Source organism: Canis lupus, chromosome 2 (genome assembly GCF_003254725.2).
Source record: "Canis lupus dingo isolate Sandy chromosome 2, ASM325472v2, whole genome shotgun sequence".
Classification (NCBI taxonomy): Eukaryota; Metazoa; Chordata; class Mammalia; order Carnivora; family Canidae; genus Canis; species Canis lupus.
In genome coordinates, this window is record NC_064244.1 from 41,564,226 (window position 1) to 41,577,062 (window position 12,837).

General features: G+C 37.7%; 1 protein-coding gene across 11 annotated transcripts in view; it reads right to left on the reverse strand.

The window, feature by feature from the left end:
* Positions 1-12,837, reverse strand: part of SLC38A9 (solute carrier family 38 member 9) — an 82,309-nt gene that overhangs the window by 27,544 nt on the left and 41,928 nt on the right. For all 11 annotated transcript variants that reach the window (XR_003137091.3, XM_025448184.3, XM_049102743.1 and 8 more), the window contains 2 exons: positions 11,577-11,771; positions 9,684-9,791 (listed from right to left, as the gene is read on the reverse strand). Coding sequence is in view for 10 of the 11 variants with exons in the window: in XM_025448184.3 (XP_025303969.1) it covers positions 9,684-9,791; positions 11,577-11,771 (303 nt within the window). In the remaining variant the exon portion in view is untranslated. The remainder of the gene's footprint in view (positions 1-9,683; positions 9,792-11,576; positions 11,772-12,837) is intronic.

Consider the following 12,837-nt stretch of genomic DNA (forward strand, 5'->3'; position numbering starts at 1 on the left):
ATTTATGTCAAAGGAGCCAAAATAAAGTGGATCACTCATCACCCACCTCTGAATTATCACCTCAGCAGTGCTTTTGTACATCCAGGTTCTTTTTTGTTTTTTTGTTGTTTTTTTAAGATTTTATTTATTTATTCATAGAGACACAGAGAGAGAGAGAGAGGCAGAGACACAGGCAGAGGGAGAAGCAGGCTCCATGCAGGGAGCCGGACATGGGACTCGATCCTGGGTCTTCAGGATCACAACCCGGGCTGCAGGTGGCACTAAACCCCTGCACCACCGGGGCTGCCCCTACATCCAGGTTCTGACAGTATTTTCATTAACGCTACTTTTCTACATATTCTGTTGATTCAGAGAGTGAATAAATGAGGCTATAGCACCTCTGACCTCAACTTATATTATAATTATGCATTTGACTGTAGCAGCTCCATTATGAATCTTAGTTTTAGACAGGGAATTATAGGACTTTTTTTCCTCTACCCAATTGACCTCCTGGAGTCATTGATTATGTCCTAACTTCAGCCAACCTTAAATAAAGGGTAAGGAGTGTTTCAGAGCCACTGAAGTTATTTTTAGCTTAAAAGAAAAGGCTTTTCATGATTGGGATTTTGCCTACTTATCCTTATCTCCAATCTTTTCCCCAACTAGTATTCTTTCAATCCAGCCACCCAGATTCTTGTAATTTCCTAAATGGATCATGTTATCTTAGGCCTTAACTGTTGCTTAAACATGTTCTACTGATCTGGCATATATCCCTTCCTCCAACTTTTTTTTCACTTAAAGAACTCCTTTTGGTCCTTAGAACCTTTTCCTGATTTCTAATTCTTTTTTATTTGCAATTCCTCTATCTTATTGTGTCATATTTATCTATGCACTATGATCAATAACTCACAAATTGGTCTTACTGTTCAACTCTAAGCTCCTAGAAGGCAGTGAGCCATGTTATTTTTTTGAGAATGTATGGCACATAATCAGAAGTATTCATTTATATTCAGGATAAAGGACTTTAGCCATGTAAGTGGTCAAAATTCTATTTAAAACTGTTCAGAATGATTTTTTTTGCTAATATCTTTTAGTTTTCAATAAGCTCTCTTCAGAATAGCTGATCTTTTCTTTCAGAGCAATCAACTTCTATTACCTCTAACTGCTTCCTGAAACAACTTGTTAATTGATCCTTTTCTAACTATGACAGGTGATATCAGTGTTGTTTCTCGTCAAAAGAGAGTAAGTATTCAGCTTTTTCCAATTAATCAACAAAAACAGTTTTTGAGTAACTTAAAAACCTGAAATTCTTTTCAACAGTTTTACTGAGATATTCATATGCACTTCACCCCCTTAAAGTGTACAACCATTTTGGAAAGCCTTTTGGCAACATCTACCAAAGCAGAATGTATGCATACTCTTTGATCTTGCAATTCTACTCTTAGGTTTATGCTCTAGAGAAACCTGTCATATTTTCACCCAAAGATATGTGTAAGAATAGAGTAGAGCAATAAACATAATACTAAACAACTGGAGACAAATGTCCCTCAACAGTAAAGATCAACAAATTGTGGGTATACTTACACAATTAAATACCATTGAGAATGAACTACAAAAAGACACAACTATATGGATCAATATCACAATTTAATGCTGATTGGAAGAAGCCAGACACTAAAGAACATATGTTTTATATTCCTTTTACATGACATTAAAACCAAATCAAACCAAAATACAGACAAAACAAATCTCTGAAGTTAGAAGAATGGTTATCTTTGTAGGGAGATAGCAGCTGGTACGTATAATGAGAGCGGCTTCTGGAGTGCTAGTTTTTGCCCTCCTGCTGGGTATCTAGTATACTGTTTGTGAAAATTATCAAGCTGTATACTTAAGAGTTGTGCACTTGTATATGTTATGCTTCAATAAAAAGTTTAAAAGCAAAAACAAAAAGAATGGTAGGGCCTACAAATAAAAAATATGAAAACAGAAATTTGATTATATTTGGAAGCATTATTAAGTGTCAATGAGTGCATGGTAGAAGGTAGTCTGCTCCTAATGGAAAGCTTATAATAAAACTATTTTTATTTTTTTAATTCATTTATTCATGAGAGACACACAGAGACAGAGGCAGAGACATAGGCAGATGGGAGAAACAGGCTCCTTGCAGGGAGCCCAAAGCGGGACTTGATCCCAGAACCCTGGGATCACGCCCTGACCCAAAGCCAGACACTTAATCGCTGAGCCACCCAGGAGTCCCAATAATAAGACTTTAAAGCATATGTGGTCAGAAAATTTTTTCTGGTTGCAGATGAACACAATGCTATCATAAGGCAAATCACCACACAATCCCAGATCAATGTCTGAAATCAGTTTTAAAGCATTTAACAGTTTTTCATTTTAAAAATGTAGTCCTGGGGTGCCTGAGTGGCTCAGCTGGTTAAGCATCTGCCTTTGACTCAGGTTATGATCCAAGGGTACTGGGATCAAGCCCCATTTGGGCTCCCTGCTCAAGGGGAGCCTGCTTCTTGCTTTCCCTTTGTTGCTCCCCCGCTTATGTTCTCTCTCAAATGGATTAAAAAAAAAAAACAAAAAACAAAAACATAGTCCTAAATGTGTCTAATTGTTGAGAGTTAAACAGCATTATGGAGCTTCCAACAAAAAACAGCATTCTCTTACTTCATATCTCCCATCCTGAAGCCTATTTCCTAAAGGTAATTAATTAGAACTCATAACTATTCAGCACACTGTAAATTTATAATCTTTTAAAAAATGTTTATATTACTTTTCCTTTCTTTTTAAAATTTTAGACATAATCCATTGATTTTCCACCAGGAGACTTTAGTCCTCTTACTTTTTTTTTTTCTTTTTTAAAAGATTTTATTTATTCATGAGGACACAGAGAGAGAAGTAGAGACACAGGCAGAGAGAGAAGCAGGCTCCATGCAGGGAGCCTGATGTGGGACTTGATCCCAGATCCCGGGATCACGCCCTGAGCCAAAGGCAGACACTCAACCACTGAGCCACCCAGAGTCCCTCCTCTTACATTTTTTAAAAAAACATTTTTATTTATTTATTCACGAGAGACAGGGAGGGAGAGAGAGAGAGAGAGGCAGAGACACAGGCAGAGGGAGAAGCAGGCTCCATATAGAGAGCCCAATGTGGGACTCGATGCCGGGACTCCAGGATCACACCCTGAGTGGAAGGCAGACGTCCAACCGCTGAGGCACCCAGGCGTCCCAACATAATTCTTTTTTTTTTTTTTTAAAGATTTTATTTGTTTGAGAGAGGGAGAGAGAGTGAGCATGAGTTGGGGTGGAGGGGCAGAGGGAGAAGTAGACTCCATCCCAGTGCCCTGGTCATGATCTGAGCCAAAGGCAGACACTTAACCAACTGAGCCACCCAGGTGACCCTATCTATAATCATAATCCTAATTCTGATTTTGCAAAATCAATATTTAGTGTTTTTTTTTTAATATTTAGTGTTTTAATTTTAATGATTATTCTGTATTATTCACAGGTAAGCCATGAAATGTTTTATCAATATATTTTCTTATATAAAAATACTTTTGTTGGCTTGTTTTTATGGAGGTTTATGGAGACTGAAGTTTTTCCTTTTTTGGTTTCCTGTCTACTTAACAATAATTTTTCCTCAAATTCTACAAAAGAATGGTAAAACTCCATTTCATCTATACAATGCATCAAACAATCTTTTCCGTTTCATTTTCCTTTTGGAAGAAAATGCCTCCTGGGGCCCTCTGTTGCTGTGATCTGGGCAGGTTGCTTGCTAGGCCTGCTGCACAGCTGTTTCTTAGCATAGGCCTTCACCACTTCTCTGAGGATTTTTGTGATTTACTGCTTTTTGGTGGAGCACATTCTGCAGGGTTTTTTGTGTGTGTGTGTGAGAAAGAGTGCATGGAAGGTAAAGTTTTGTGAGACTTTACCTTCTGAAAATATCTTTGTTGTACTCTAACACTTAGGTGAGGGTATAGTGGGATTTAGAATTTTAGGTTAAAATAACTTATCCTGAGACTTCATGACATTTTTCTCTTTTAGCTTTGGAGTTGGTTAAAATGTCTGAGAGTATTCTGACTCCAGACCTTTTGTAAAACCTGTTCTTCATCCCTAGAACCTTTCAGGGTCTTTATCTACGGTGTTCAGAAATCTTACGATGATATGCTTTGGTGTGGGTTTTATTCACAGTGCTGGGCACTTTGGGGTCTGTATGTCTAGAAACTCATGTTCTTTAGTTAGTGGGAAATGTCTTAAATTATTTCTTTGATAATTTCCTCCTCCTTTCGTTTTCTCTCTGCTCCATGGAACTATTTTTAGTTATTGGGCTACCTGGATTAATTCTTTAATTTTCTTATCTTTTCTCTATTTTTCTTTCCTTCTTTCCTCTCTCCTGCTTTCCATCCCTCCTTTCTTCCATCCAACCATGATTTCTAATCTACTTTTTGGAAGTTGGCTTTATCTTCCAAATTTTCTTTGCATTCTTAACTTTTATTATATTTTTGGTTTCTAAGACCAACCTCCCTCCTTTCCTTGGCACTCAATTAATGTTTCACGGATATATCACTGTCTTTTGTCACTTTGAGAAGGTAATTTTTGGGATGTTTTCCTTTTTTTTTTTTTTTAAAGATTTTATTTATTCATGAGAGACAAAGAGAGGCAGAGACACAGGCAGAGGGAGAAGCAGGCTCCACGCAGGCAGCCCAATGTGGGACTTGATCCCGGAACCCCAGAATCATACCCTGAGCCAAAGCAGACGCTCAACCACTGAGCCACCCAGGTGTTCCTGTTTTCTTATTCTTTTTCCCTCTTATTCTCTTTTCCTTACAAGGTCTTCTTCCCTGGCCTAGTTTTGTTTTCAAGTCAGAGGCTTTCCACAAGTATCTAGTGATTTTTGGCTATCTTTTTTTTTTAATAATGAAAAGAAAAGTGAAGCATAAAAAAAAAGTATAGTTAGTAAACATCTAAATGGTCTGATATAAGCAAGGTACCTGCCATTTCTTTGGTAAAACCCAAATGTCCAAGATTCTAGCTCTTTCTTCTTTTTTTTTTTTTTAATTTTTATTTATTTATTATAGTCACAGAGAGAGAGAGAGAGGCAGAGACACAGGCAGAGGGAGAAGCAGGCTCCATGCACCGGGAGCCCGACGTGGGATTCGATCCCGGGTCTCCAGGATCGCGCCCTGGGCCAAAGGCAGGCGCCAAACCGCTGCGCCACCCAGGGATCCCCTAGCTCTTTCTTCTTGGGCATATCAGTTTCTCCAGAGGAGAATCCTGTTATCTTATACTCTCAACATTCTGGAAGCCAAAGAGTAAAGAAAAGAGAATTGAAGGGAACAAAGGGAGAGAGGAGAGTCTCACCACTCGACATAACACTTTCACTTAGTTCCTTAGTTCATTTGTTGTATTTGGAGAACCTGAGTTCTGAGCCTAATTCAGTTTCTTCCATCTTTTGATAGGTGGAGGAGGATAGTTAAAATCTATCTATTCCTGATGTAAACTTTCATGGCATTCTCCCCATTTTAAGCCCTTTTTCCTTACTCTTGCTTTCAGAGTGACCCAAATGACTCCAACTACTGAGGGTTTCAATCCCTCTCCACAGGTGCTTAAATTTCAGCTTTGTTTGCTTTGCTGTCAGTCTATCTACTAGTTTTCCAGTATCTATCAATCTGTTGCTGTCTCTTGTTTGCTGTTGTCTCTTCTATAGTCTGTGTTTGTTTTTACATTTTTTTTCTTCACAGTTGGTTTAATGAGATTAGAAGGGAGTAGGGATAAACACCTTTATTCATTCAACATTGTTTATGGACTACTCACTATGCCCTCAGAATTATTACAGGCCTCTGGGACACAACAGTAACAGACAAGTACAGAAAACAAAAACAAAGAATAACCCTTTTCACAAGATACACAAATTAAAAAAAAAAAAATACAGGTAACTCCTTACCAACTGAATTTTCATTCTCTGAATTCAAGAGCCAAATAGCTTTAGAAGCATTTTTAGAAAGTCCTTTGTTATCTTAATGTCTGCTATTTTCTGAAACTCAGGTACAAAATAGGTTAGAATAATAGATATCCCTTAATATTTCAATTCATTACTAGAATTAGTAACTTAGGGCTCCTTGGGTAGCTCAGTCAGTTAAGTGTCTGCCTTTGGCTCAGGTCATGATCCCGGAGTCCTGGGATTGAGCCCCCCATTTGACTCCCCATTCAGCAAGGAGTCTACTCTCTCTGCTTATTCCTCTGCTCATGTTCCCTTTCATTCTCTCTCAAATAAATAAATAAACCTTTAAAAAAAAAAAAGAATTTGGAACTTAATAGATTTAGAAAACCAGGGATACTTGCATATGATTTGATAGTGATGAGAGCACTAAAGAAAAATAAGCCACAACAAGAAGTGGGAGTGGGTAGGAAGCCAGGGAAGGCCTCTCTAATAATAATAACCAAGTGGATATCTGAGAAAAGACAAAGGCATTTCATGTACAGGTACCAGTTAATGCAAGGATTCTGAGCAAAGGAGAGTGCTTGCCATTCTTGTGGAATAGCAGGGAAGACAGTGTGGCTGAAGTGGACTGAATAAGTAGGAAAGTAATAGGGAATGATGGCAGACAGGAAGCCAGGAGTCAGATGATATAGGACTTGTGGACTATGACAGAGGCTTGTTTTATTTTTATTTTTTAAAGATTTTTATTTATTTATTTGAGAGAGAGAAAGAGAGAGAGAGAGTGCATGAGCAAGGGGGTGGAGAAGAGGCAGAGGGAGAGAGGGAAGCAGGCTCCCCACTGAGCAGGGAGCCAGACAAGGGGCTTAATCCCAGGACCCTGAGATCAGGACCTGAGCCAAAGGCAGCCACTTAACCCATTGAGCCACCCAGATGCCCTGAAGCTTGCGTTATTCTAAGTGAGACAGGAAACCATTAGAGGCTTTTGAAGGTTGTTTTAAAAACATCACCCTGGCTGCTAGGTGAAGAACAGACTATAGAGGGGGAGGCAGAGTGGAAATGGTGAGACTAGTTAAGAGGCTACTACGTTAATCCAGGTGAGAGATTAGCAATTTGACTAATTCTTTCTAATGGAAATGATAAAAAGTAGTCAGATACTCAATTTATTTTAAAAGTACAGCTGACATGCTTTGTAGATATGGAGGGTAGGGGGAAAACAGTTAAGTATGATTTCTAAAGTTTGGGGCCTAAGCAAGTGGAAACCTGGGAGAAGAACAGATTAAGAATGTTGGTGTAATGTGGATAGATGAAGAAGGAAACAAATACTTGGTTTTCATAAAGAAGTTTGAAATATCTAGTGGATGTCCAAGTGGAAATGTAGAAGGGGCAGGTAGATACATAAGGATGGATCTTAGTGGAGAGATCTGGCCTAGAGATATAAAAGTGGGCCTAGTCACCATATAGATAATATATAAAGCCAGGTAACTACATGATATTTCTTAGGGAATAAAATAGGGAGAAAAGAAGTTTGAGTAAAACCCTATGATAATTCCATAACTGACTGGTCAGGAATGTGAGAAATTATTATTATTATTTTTTAAGATTTTATCTATTTATTCATGAGAGACACAGAAAGAAAGGCAGAGACAGGCAGAGGGAGAAACAGGCTTCCCATGGGGAGTCCAATGTGGGACTTGAATCCAGGACTCTGAGACCACAACCCGAGCCAAAGGCTGATATTCAACCTCTGAATCACCCAGGCGCCAGAGAAATTTTCTTAAAAGAATTAAGAGAAAATTGGGTTTAGAAGTTAAGAAAATGTTTCAAGATATAAGGAGTGACCAAATGTGCCCACGTTGCTAAGTTGAGATATGAGATATGGTCATTGGATATGAGAACTCGTCATTGGATTTTGCAAGATGGAGTTATTGGATGTCAGTGGAGTGACTGGGGCAAAAGCCTAGCTAACATGAATTCAAGGCAAAATTGAAAGAGAAGTAGAGAGTAAGAATAGACAACTCTTTCAAAGAGTTTTTCTTTAAAGGGAAGCAATAGCTAGAGGGGAATGTGGGAGCATATGAGTTTTTGTTTTTTTAGACTGAGAGATAGATTTGTATTCTAGTAGGAATAGTTCAGTAAAGGAAATATTTAATGGTACATGATTAAGAAGACAGAAGGGATAACTAGAGAAATAAAGTCCTGGAGGCAGAAAAGAATAGGATAAAACACATAGGAGTATTTTTTTCTATTTTTCCAATTATCTAGAAGAAGGGCAATAGGATTCATTGCATTGAAAAACATTTTTGATAATAAATGTATATAAAGATTCAATCAGAACTACAAGTTTCTGTGAATTCTTCATCAGGACAGTAAACAGACTCATATTCCAAAGTTCTCTGATTCTTAATTAGCCTTACTGAAAAAGACTTATGACATATTTATGACAGATTTTCATAAAAAATTCTTCAATCATAATAAACTAATTTCAGGACCATAAATATAAACATGAGGCTTTTTAATCCTCATGATTCTCTGTATCATTCAGAAATGAAATAAAGTGAAATAAATGGTTTAATATGTATTTAAATGTTTTCTTTTCCATCTTTTAAATATTTATACTTTTTCCCCATTTCTCTCAAGTCCTATCATTAGCAGAAACGTTTATCATTAAGACTCTTAATATAAATCAGTATGGACCTAATTTTAGAAAAAAACTTCCCAGACTATTTCTATCAATGAATGGCCACTAGCTTAAAGTGGCCATTTTCATTCATGTCCAACTTTACACACAATCTTGAAGAGAAGGATGCCTTTCAAGCTCCAGTATTTCCTTTATCTTTAATTTACACTGCCTTTTTGGTCTTTATGGGCTTCTTAGAGAAATAAAAAATCAAAGCTAATGCACCCAGATGATCTGAAAATAAGTAACCATAGTAGCAAACAACTTCCAACAAACAACTTGATATACTTGGAAAACCCAGACATGCTGTAAAAAAAGAAACCAAAGGAATGGGAGACAGTTATAAATGCTGACTTCAGAGAGTAACACCAGATACTAAATGGACTTGAATTCTAGACTGCCCAAATTGCCAGGTGAAGAATAGAAAGAAAGCAGTCTTCCTAAACCAACAAGAGATTTTTGTAATGCTTTCTCCTCATGAGTTTTCAGGAGACTAGTCTAATATTCACTTCCATTTTCTAATCTGTTTTCTCATTTACATTGGCCATTCATTGCTTCACGGTGCTTTTATCATACCCCAGATCCACTGAATTTGGGTGAAATTTAAAACACTGCCAAATTATAACCATAAGAGAAAAAAGGAGGGGAGGGAATACTTAATAACCACCATCTTAATTAGCCTGAGAAACAATTAAAAAAAGAAAACTATAAGGGGAATAATGATGTTAATGAACAGTATTATCTACATATGTTAATCACTGACCGGGTTCTAAGCCTCTGAAATTCTAGGGGTATGTTTCCCCAGAAAAGTCTAGAAAATGAGTTTGATTTTTTAAATTGCATTGTAACTTCAATGAACTTCAATCCTTAACCAGAAATGATACAGAAGCCTGGTTACTCCTGAGAGAAAAGCAGAGTAATTTTAACTGCACTCCTGTTTTTAGCTCAATAGCATTAATAAAAAGTGCTCATCCAAATAAATACCATTATTTATATTACAATAATAATACTTAACAAGTTAACTAAAAGATCACATTTTTGTAATTTATTGATTCTTTATTTGGCTAAAACAGCTTACCTGGTACAAAATATTCTGTCTGCATAAACCAGTGAAATTCCAAATGAAATCCCAAGTGTATGGCCTTATAGGTGACAAGGAAAATCAAATAGAGAACAGACACTGTACCTGTGAGAAAAAATTTAGAAACCATTTATCATCTTTGTGTGTTTTACAGACTGTTTTAAAATTAAGCTTTGGGGCAGCCCTGGTGGCTCAGCAGTTTAGTGCTGCCTTCAGCCCAGGGCGTGATCCTGGAGACCCAGGATCGAGTCACACGTAGGGCTTCCTGCATGAAGCCTACTTCTCCCTCTGCCTGTGTCTCTGCCTCTCTCTCTATGTCTCTCATGAATAAATAAATAAAATCTTAAAAAATAAAAAAAGAAAAAAGAAATTAAGTCCAGTCATTATGGAGTAGAGTCAGGAAATACAAGTAGGTTTCTTTCTATAGGAATTAGACACTAATTTCTGTAAAGAAGCTATAATTGTAAAAGAAAGGGAAAGTACCAAAAAAACAAAGGGGAGGGGGAGGAAGCAAAATATTCTTAAGGAGATAATCAATCTGGTTACAAGTCTGGTGATTGTTTTAGCAAATACTTTACCAGTTTATATGCTAACTTTTAAAGAGCTGTTCCACAGGAAAGTCAGCAAGCAAATCAGGAAACCACAAATGAGCTATATAAGCTCTCTGTGGGTTCGCAGTTCAGCTGATTCAGAAATGATAAAAACAAGAGGCCAAAGCTTATATAACCACAATGCTTGATTTTCTGTGTGTGTCTGCGGCAGTCTTGCAGTGAATCCTATTGTGACACAGAGAAGTATAGAGAAATATCCTTACCTCCTCCTTTGGTCTTCTGGAAACCTCAAAAGCTACCTCCTTGATGTGATGAGTAATCTAATTATTTTATACTCTACACTGCCTACCAGGAGATCAAATCTATAGGGAGGAGGTGAAACCCTATGGTTTATTTGGGGTTATCAATTTTTTATGAACGTTATCTTTAGTTAGCCAGATCTAAGTTTCTTCTTTTTTAAAATATTTTATTTATTTATTCATGAGAGAGAGAGGCAGAGACACAGGCAGAGGGAGAAGCAGGCTCTATGCAGGGAGCCTGACATGGAACTCGATCCCGGGTCCCTGGGCTGAAGGCGGCGCTAACCCACTGAGCCACCCGGGCTGCCCCAAGATCTAAGTTTCCACTGAGGGTTCCTTTTGCCATCTTAAATTTCAGTATTACAAAAGAAGACAGGATCAAAACATTCCTTTAATGATGCAGAAATTTGTGAAATTTCTTCAGTGACTTCAGAAATTTGAAAAACCAGGCTCACAGTAAGAAGTCTGTTCCTTTAAAGGAGGTAGTAGTGTTCCAAAAAGGAAAAAGCACTAAAGAGGAAAGCAAAAGCAGAATAAACCTCAATCGGTTGAGTTAGACAGAGAATGACATTCCAGGTAGAAAGCTAAGTGATAATTCTGTGACATACTCTTAAATAGAAACTAGGAAAAAATATTCTATAACCTCCTTTAGTAAATATTCTTATCTTACGCTTTCAATCCTTAGTATTGAGAATTCCTGTAATATCCAATTTGGATCTCTCCTCCTGAAAACTTCATCTGTTTCTTCTAAGTTGTACCCACTAAGGAAATGGGGAACAATGGTTCAGTAAGGATAGAATGGGAAATCTAGTAACTCATCTTTTAAAAAAAAGAACTTGGACTTTAAATGGTCATCTGCATTTTTCTCTGTGCCGAACTCCATAAAGAAAATAAAAAAGCAGGGTAACATATGAGTGAACAAATTAAACACAGGTAAACAGGGCTGGTAGGTAAGTCTCTCCCCAGCCAGATCATATTTCCACAAAATCCAGTGTGTATTCTATTACACAGAAGCTCTATAACACAGTGCTTCAGCTTACCTAGGATATTAAATTTTGAAAAAAATGAAGGAGATTTGAAATTGAGCAGTGGCAGGAGGAGCCCTATGAGGTAAAAGGGCACTGTCTTGGACTTATTCCACCACGTTTCAAACTGCTGGAGTTCTGTGTCATTGGCGTAGAAAATCATAGAGCCATTTTCAGGACTGCCACCACTCCCAGCACTTGGACAAATCACTGCAATAGGAAAAGCATCAGATTAGAGAAGATCATGAAGAATTCAAAATGACTATCCCAGAGACTGACACTTGCTCTACCAACCTCAATTTGTATCATGAATAAGTTTCTCCTTTCTGGAAAAAATAGAAGGTTATATTTAAATATATTAGGAATCTTTTACCTACAAATAATTAAAGGTAGGAGAATTTTAAAAAATTTTGAGGTATATCTTTTTTTTTTTTTTTCTTCTTGCCCCACCCCCATCCCCACCCTCAGCCCGCGACCCCAGGCCGTATATCCTTAATTTCTATGGGAAGCTATAAATTATCCCACCAACTATCCTTTGGTTCCACTGCCAGAGAGAAAATATTGGGTTGAATGGCATTTGATCTTATTTATACAATAATGTAAGAAATATTCAGAGTAACTGGTGCAGCCACTCTGGAAAACTGTGTGGGGGTTCCTCAAAGAGTTAAAAATAGAACTGCCCTACAATCCAGCAATGCACTGCCGGGGATTTACCCCAAAGATACAGATGAAGTGAAACACCAGAACACCTGCACCCCGATGTTTATAGCAGCAATGTCCACAGTAACCAAACTGTGGAAGGAGCCTCGGTGTCCACTGAAAGATGAATGGATAAAGAAGCTGTGGTTTATGTATACAATGGAATATTAGCCATTAGAAATGACAAATATGGGATCCTTGGGTGGCGCAGCAGTTTGGCGCCTGCCTTTGGCCCAGGGCGCGATCCTGGAGACCCGGGATCGAATCTCACATTGGGCTCCCCGTGTATGGAGCCTGCTTCTCCCTCTGCCTGTCTCTGCCTCTCTCTCTCTCTCTCTCTCTGTATGACTATCATAAATAAATAAATTAAAAAAAAAAAAAAAGAAATGACAAATACCCACCATTTGCTTCGACATGGATGGAACTGGAGGGTATTATGCTGAGTAAAATATCAATCGGAGAAGGACAAACATTTTATGGTCTCATTTGGGGAATATAAAAAATTAGTGAAAGGGAATAAAGGGGAAAGGAGAGAAAATGAGTGAAAATATCAGTGAGGGTGACAAAACTTGAGAGA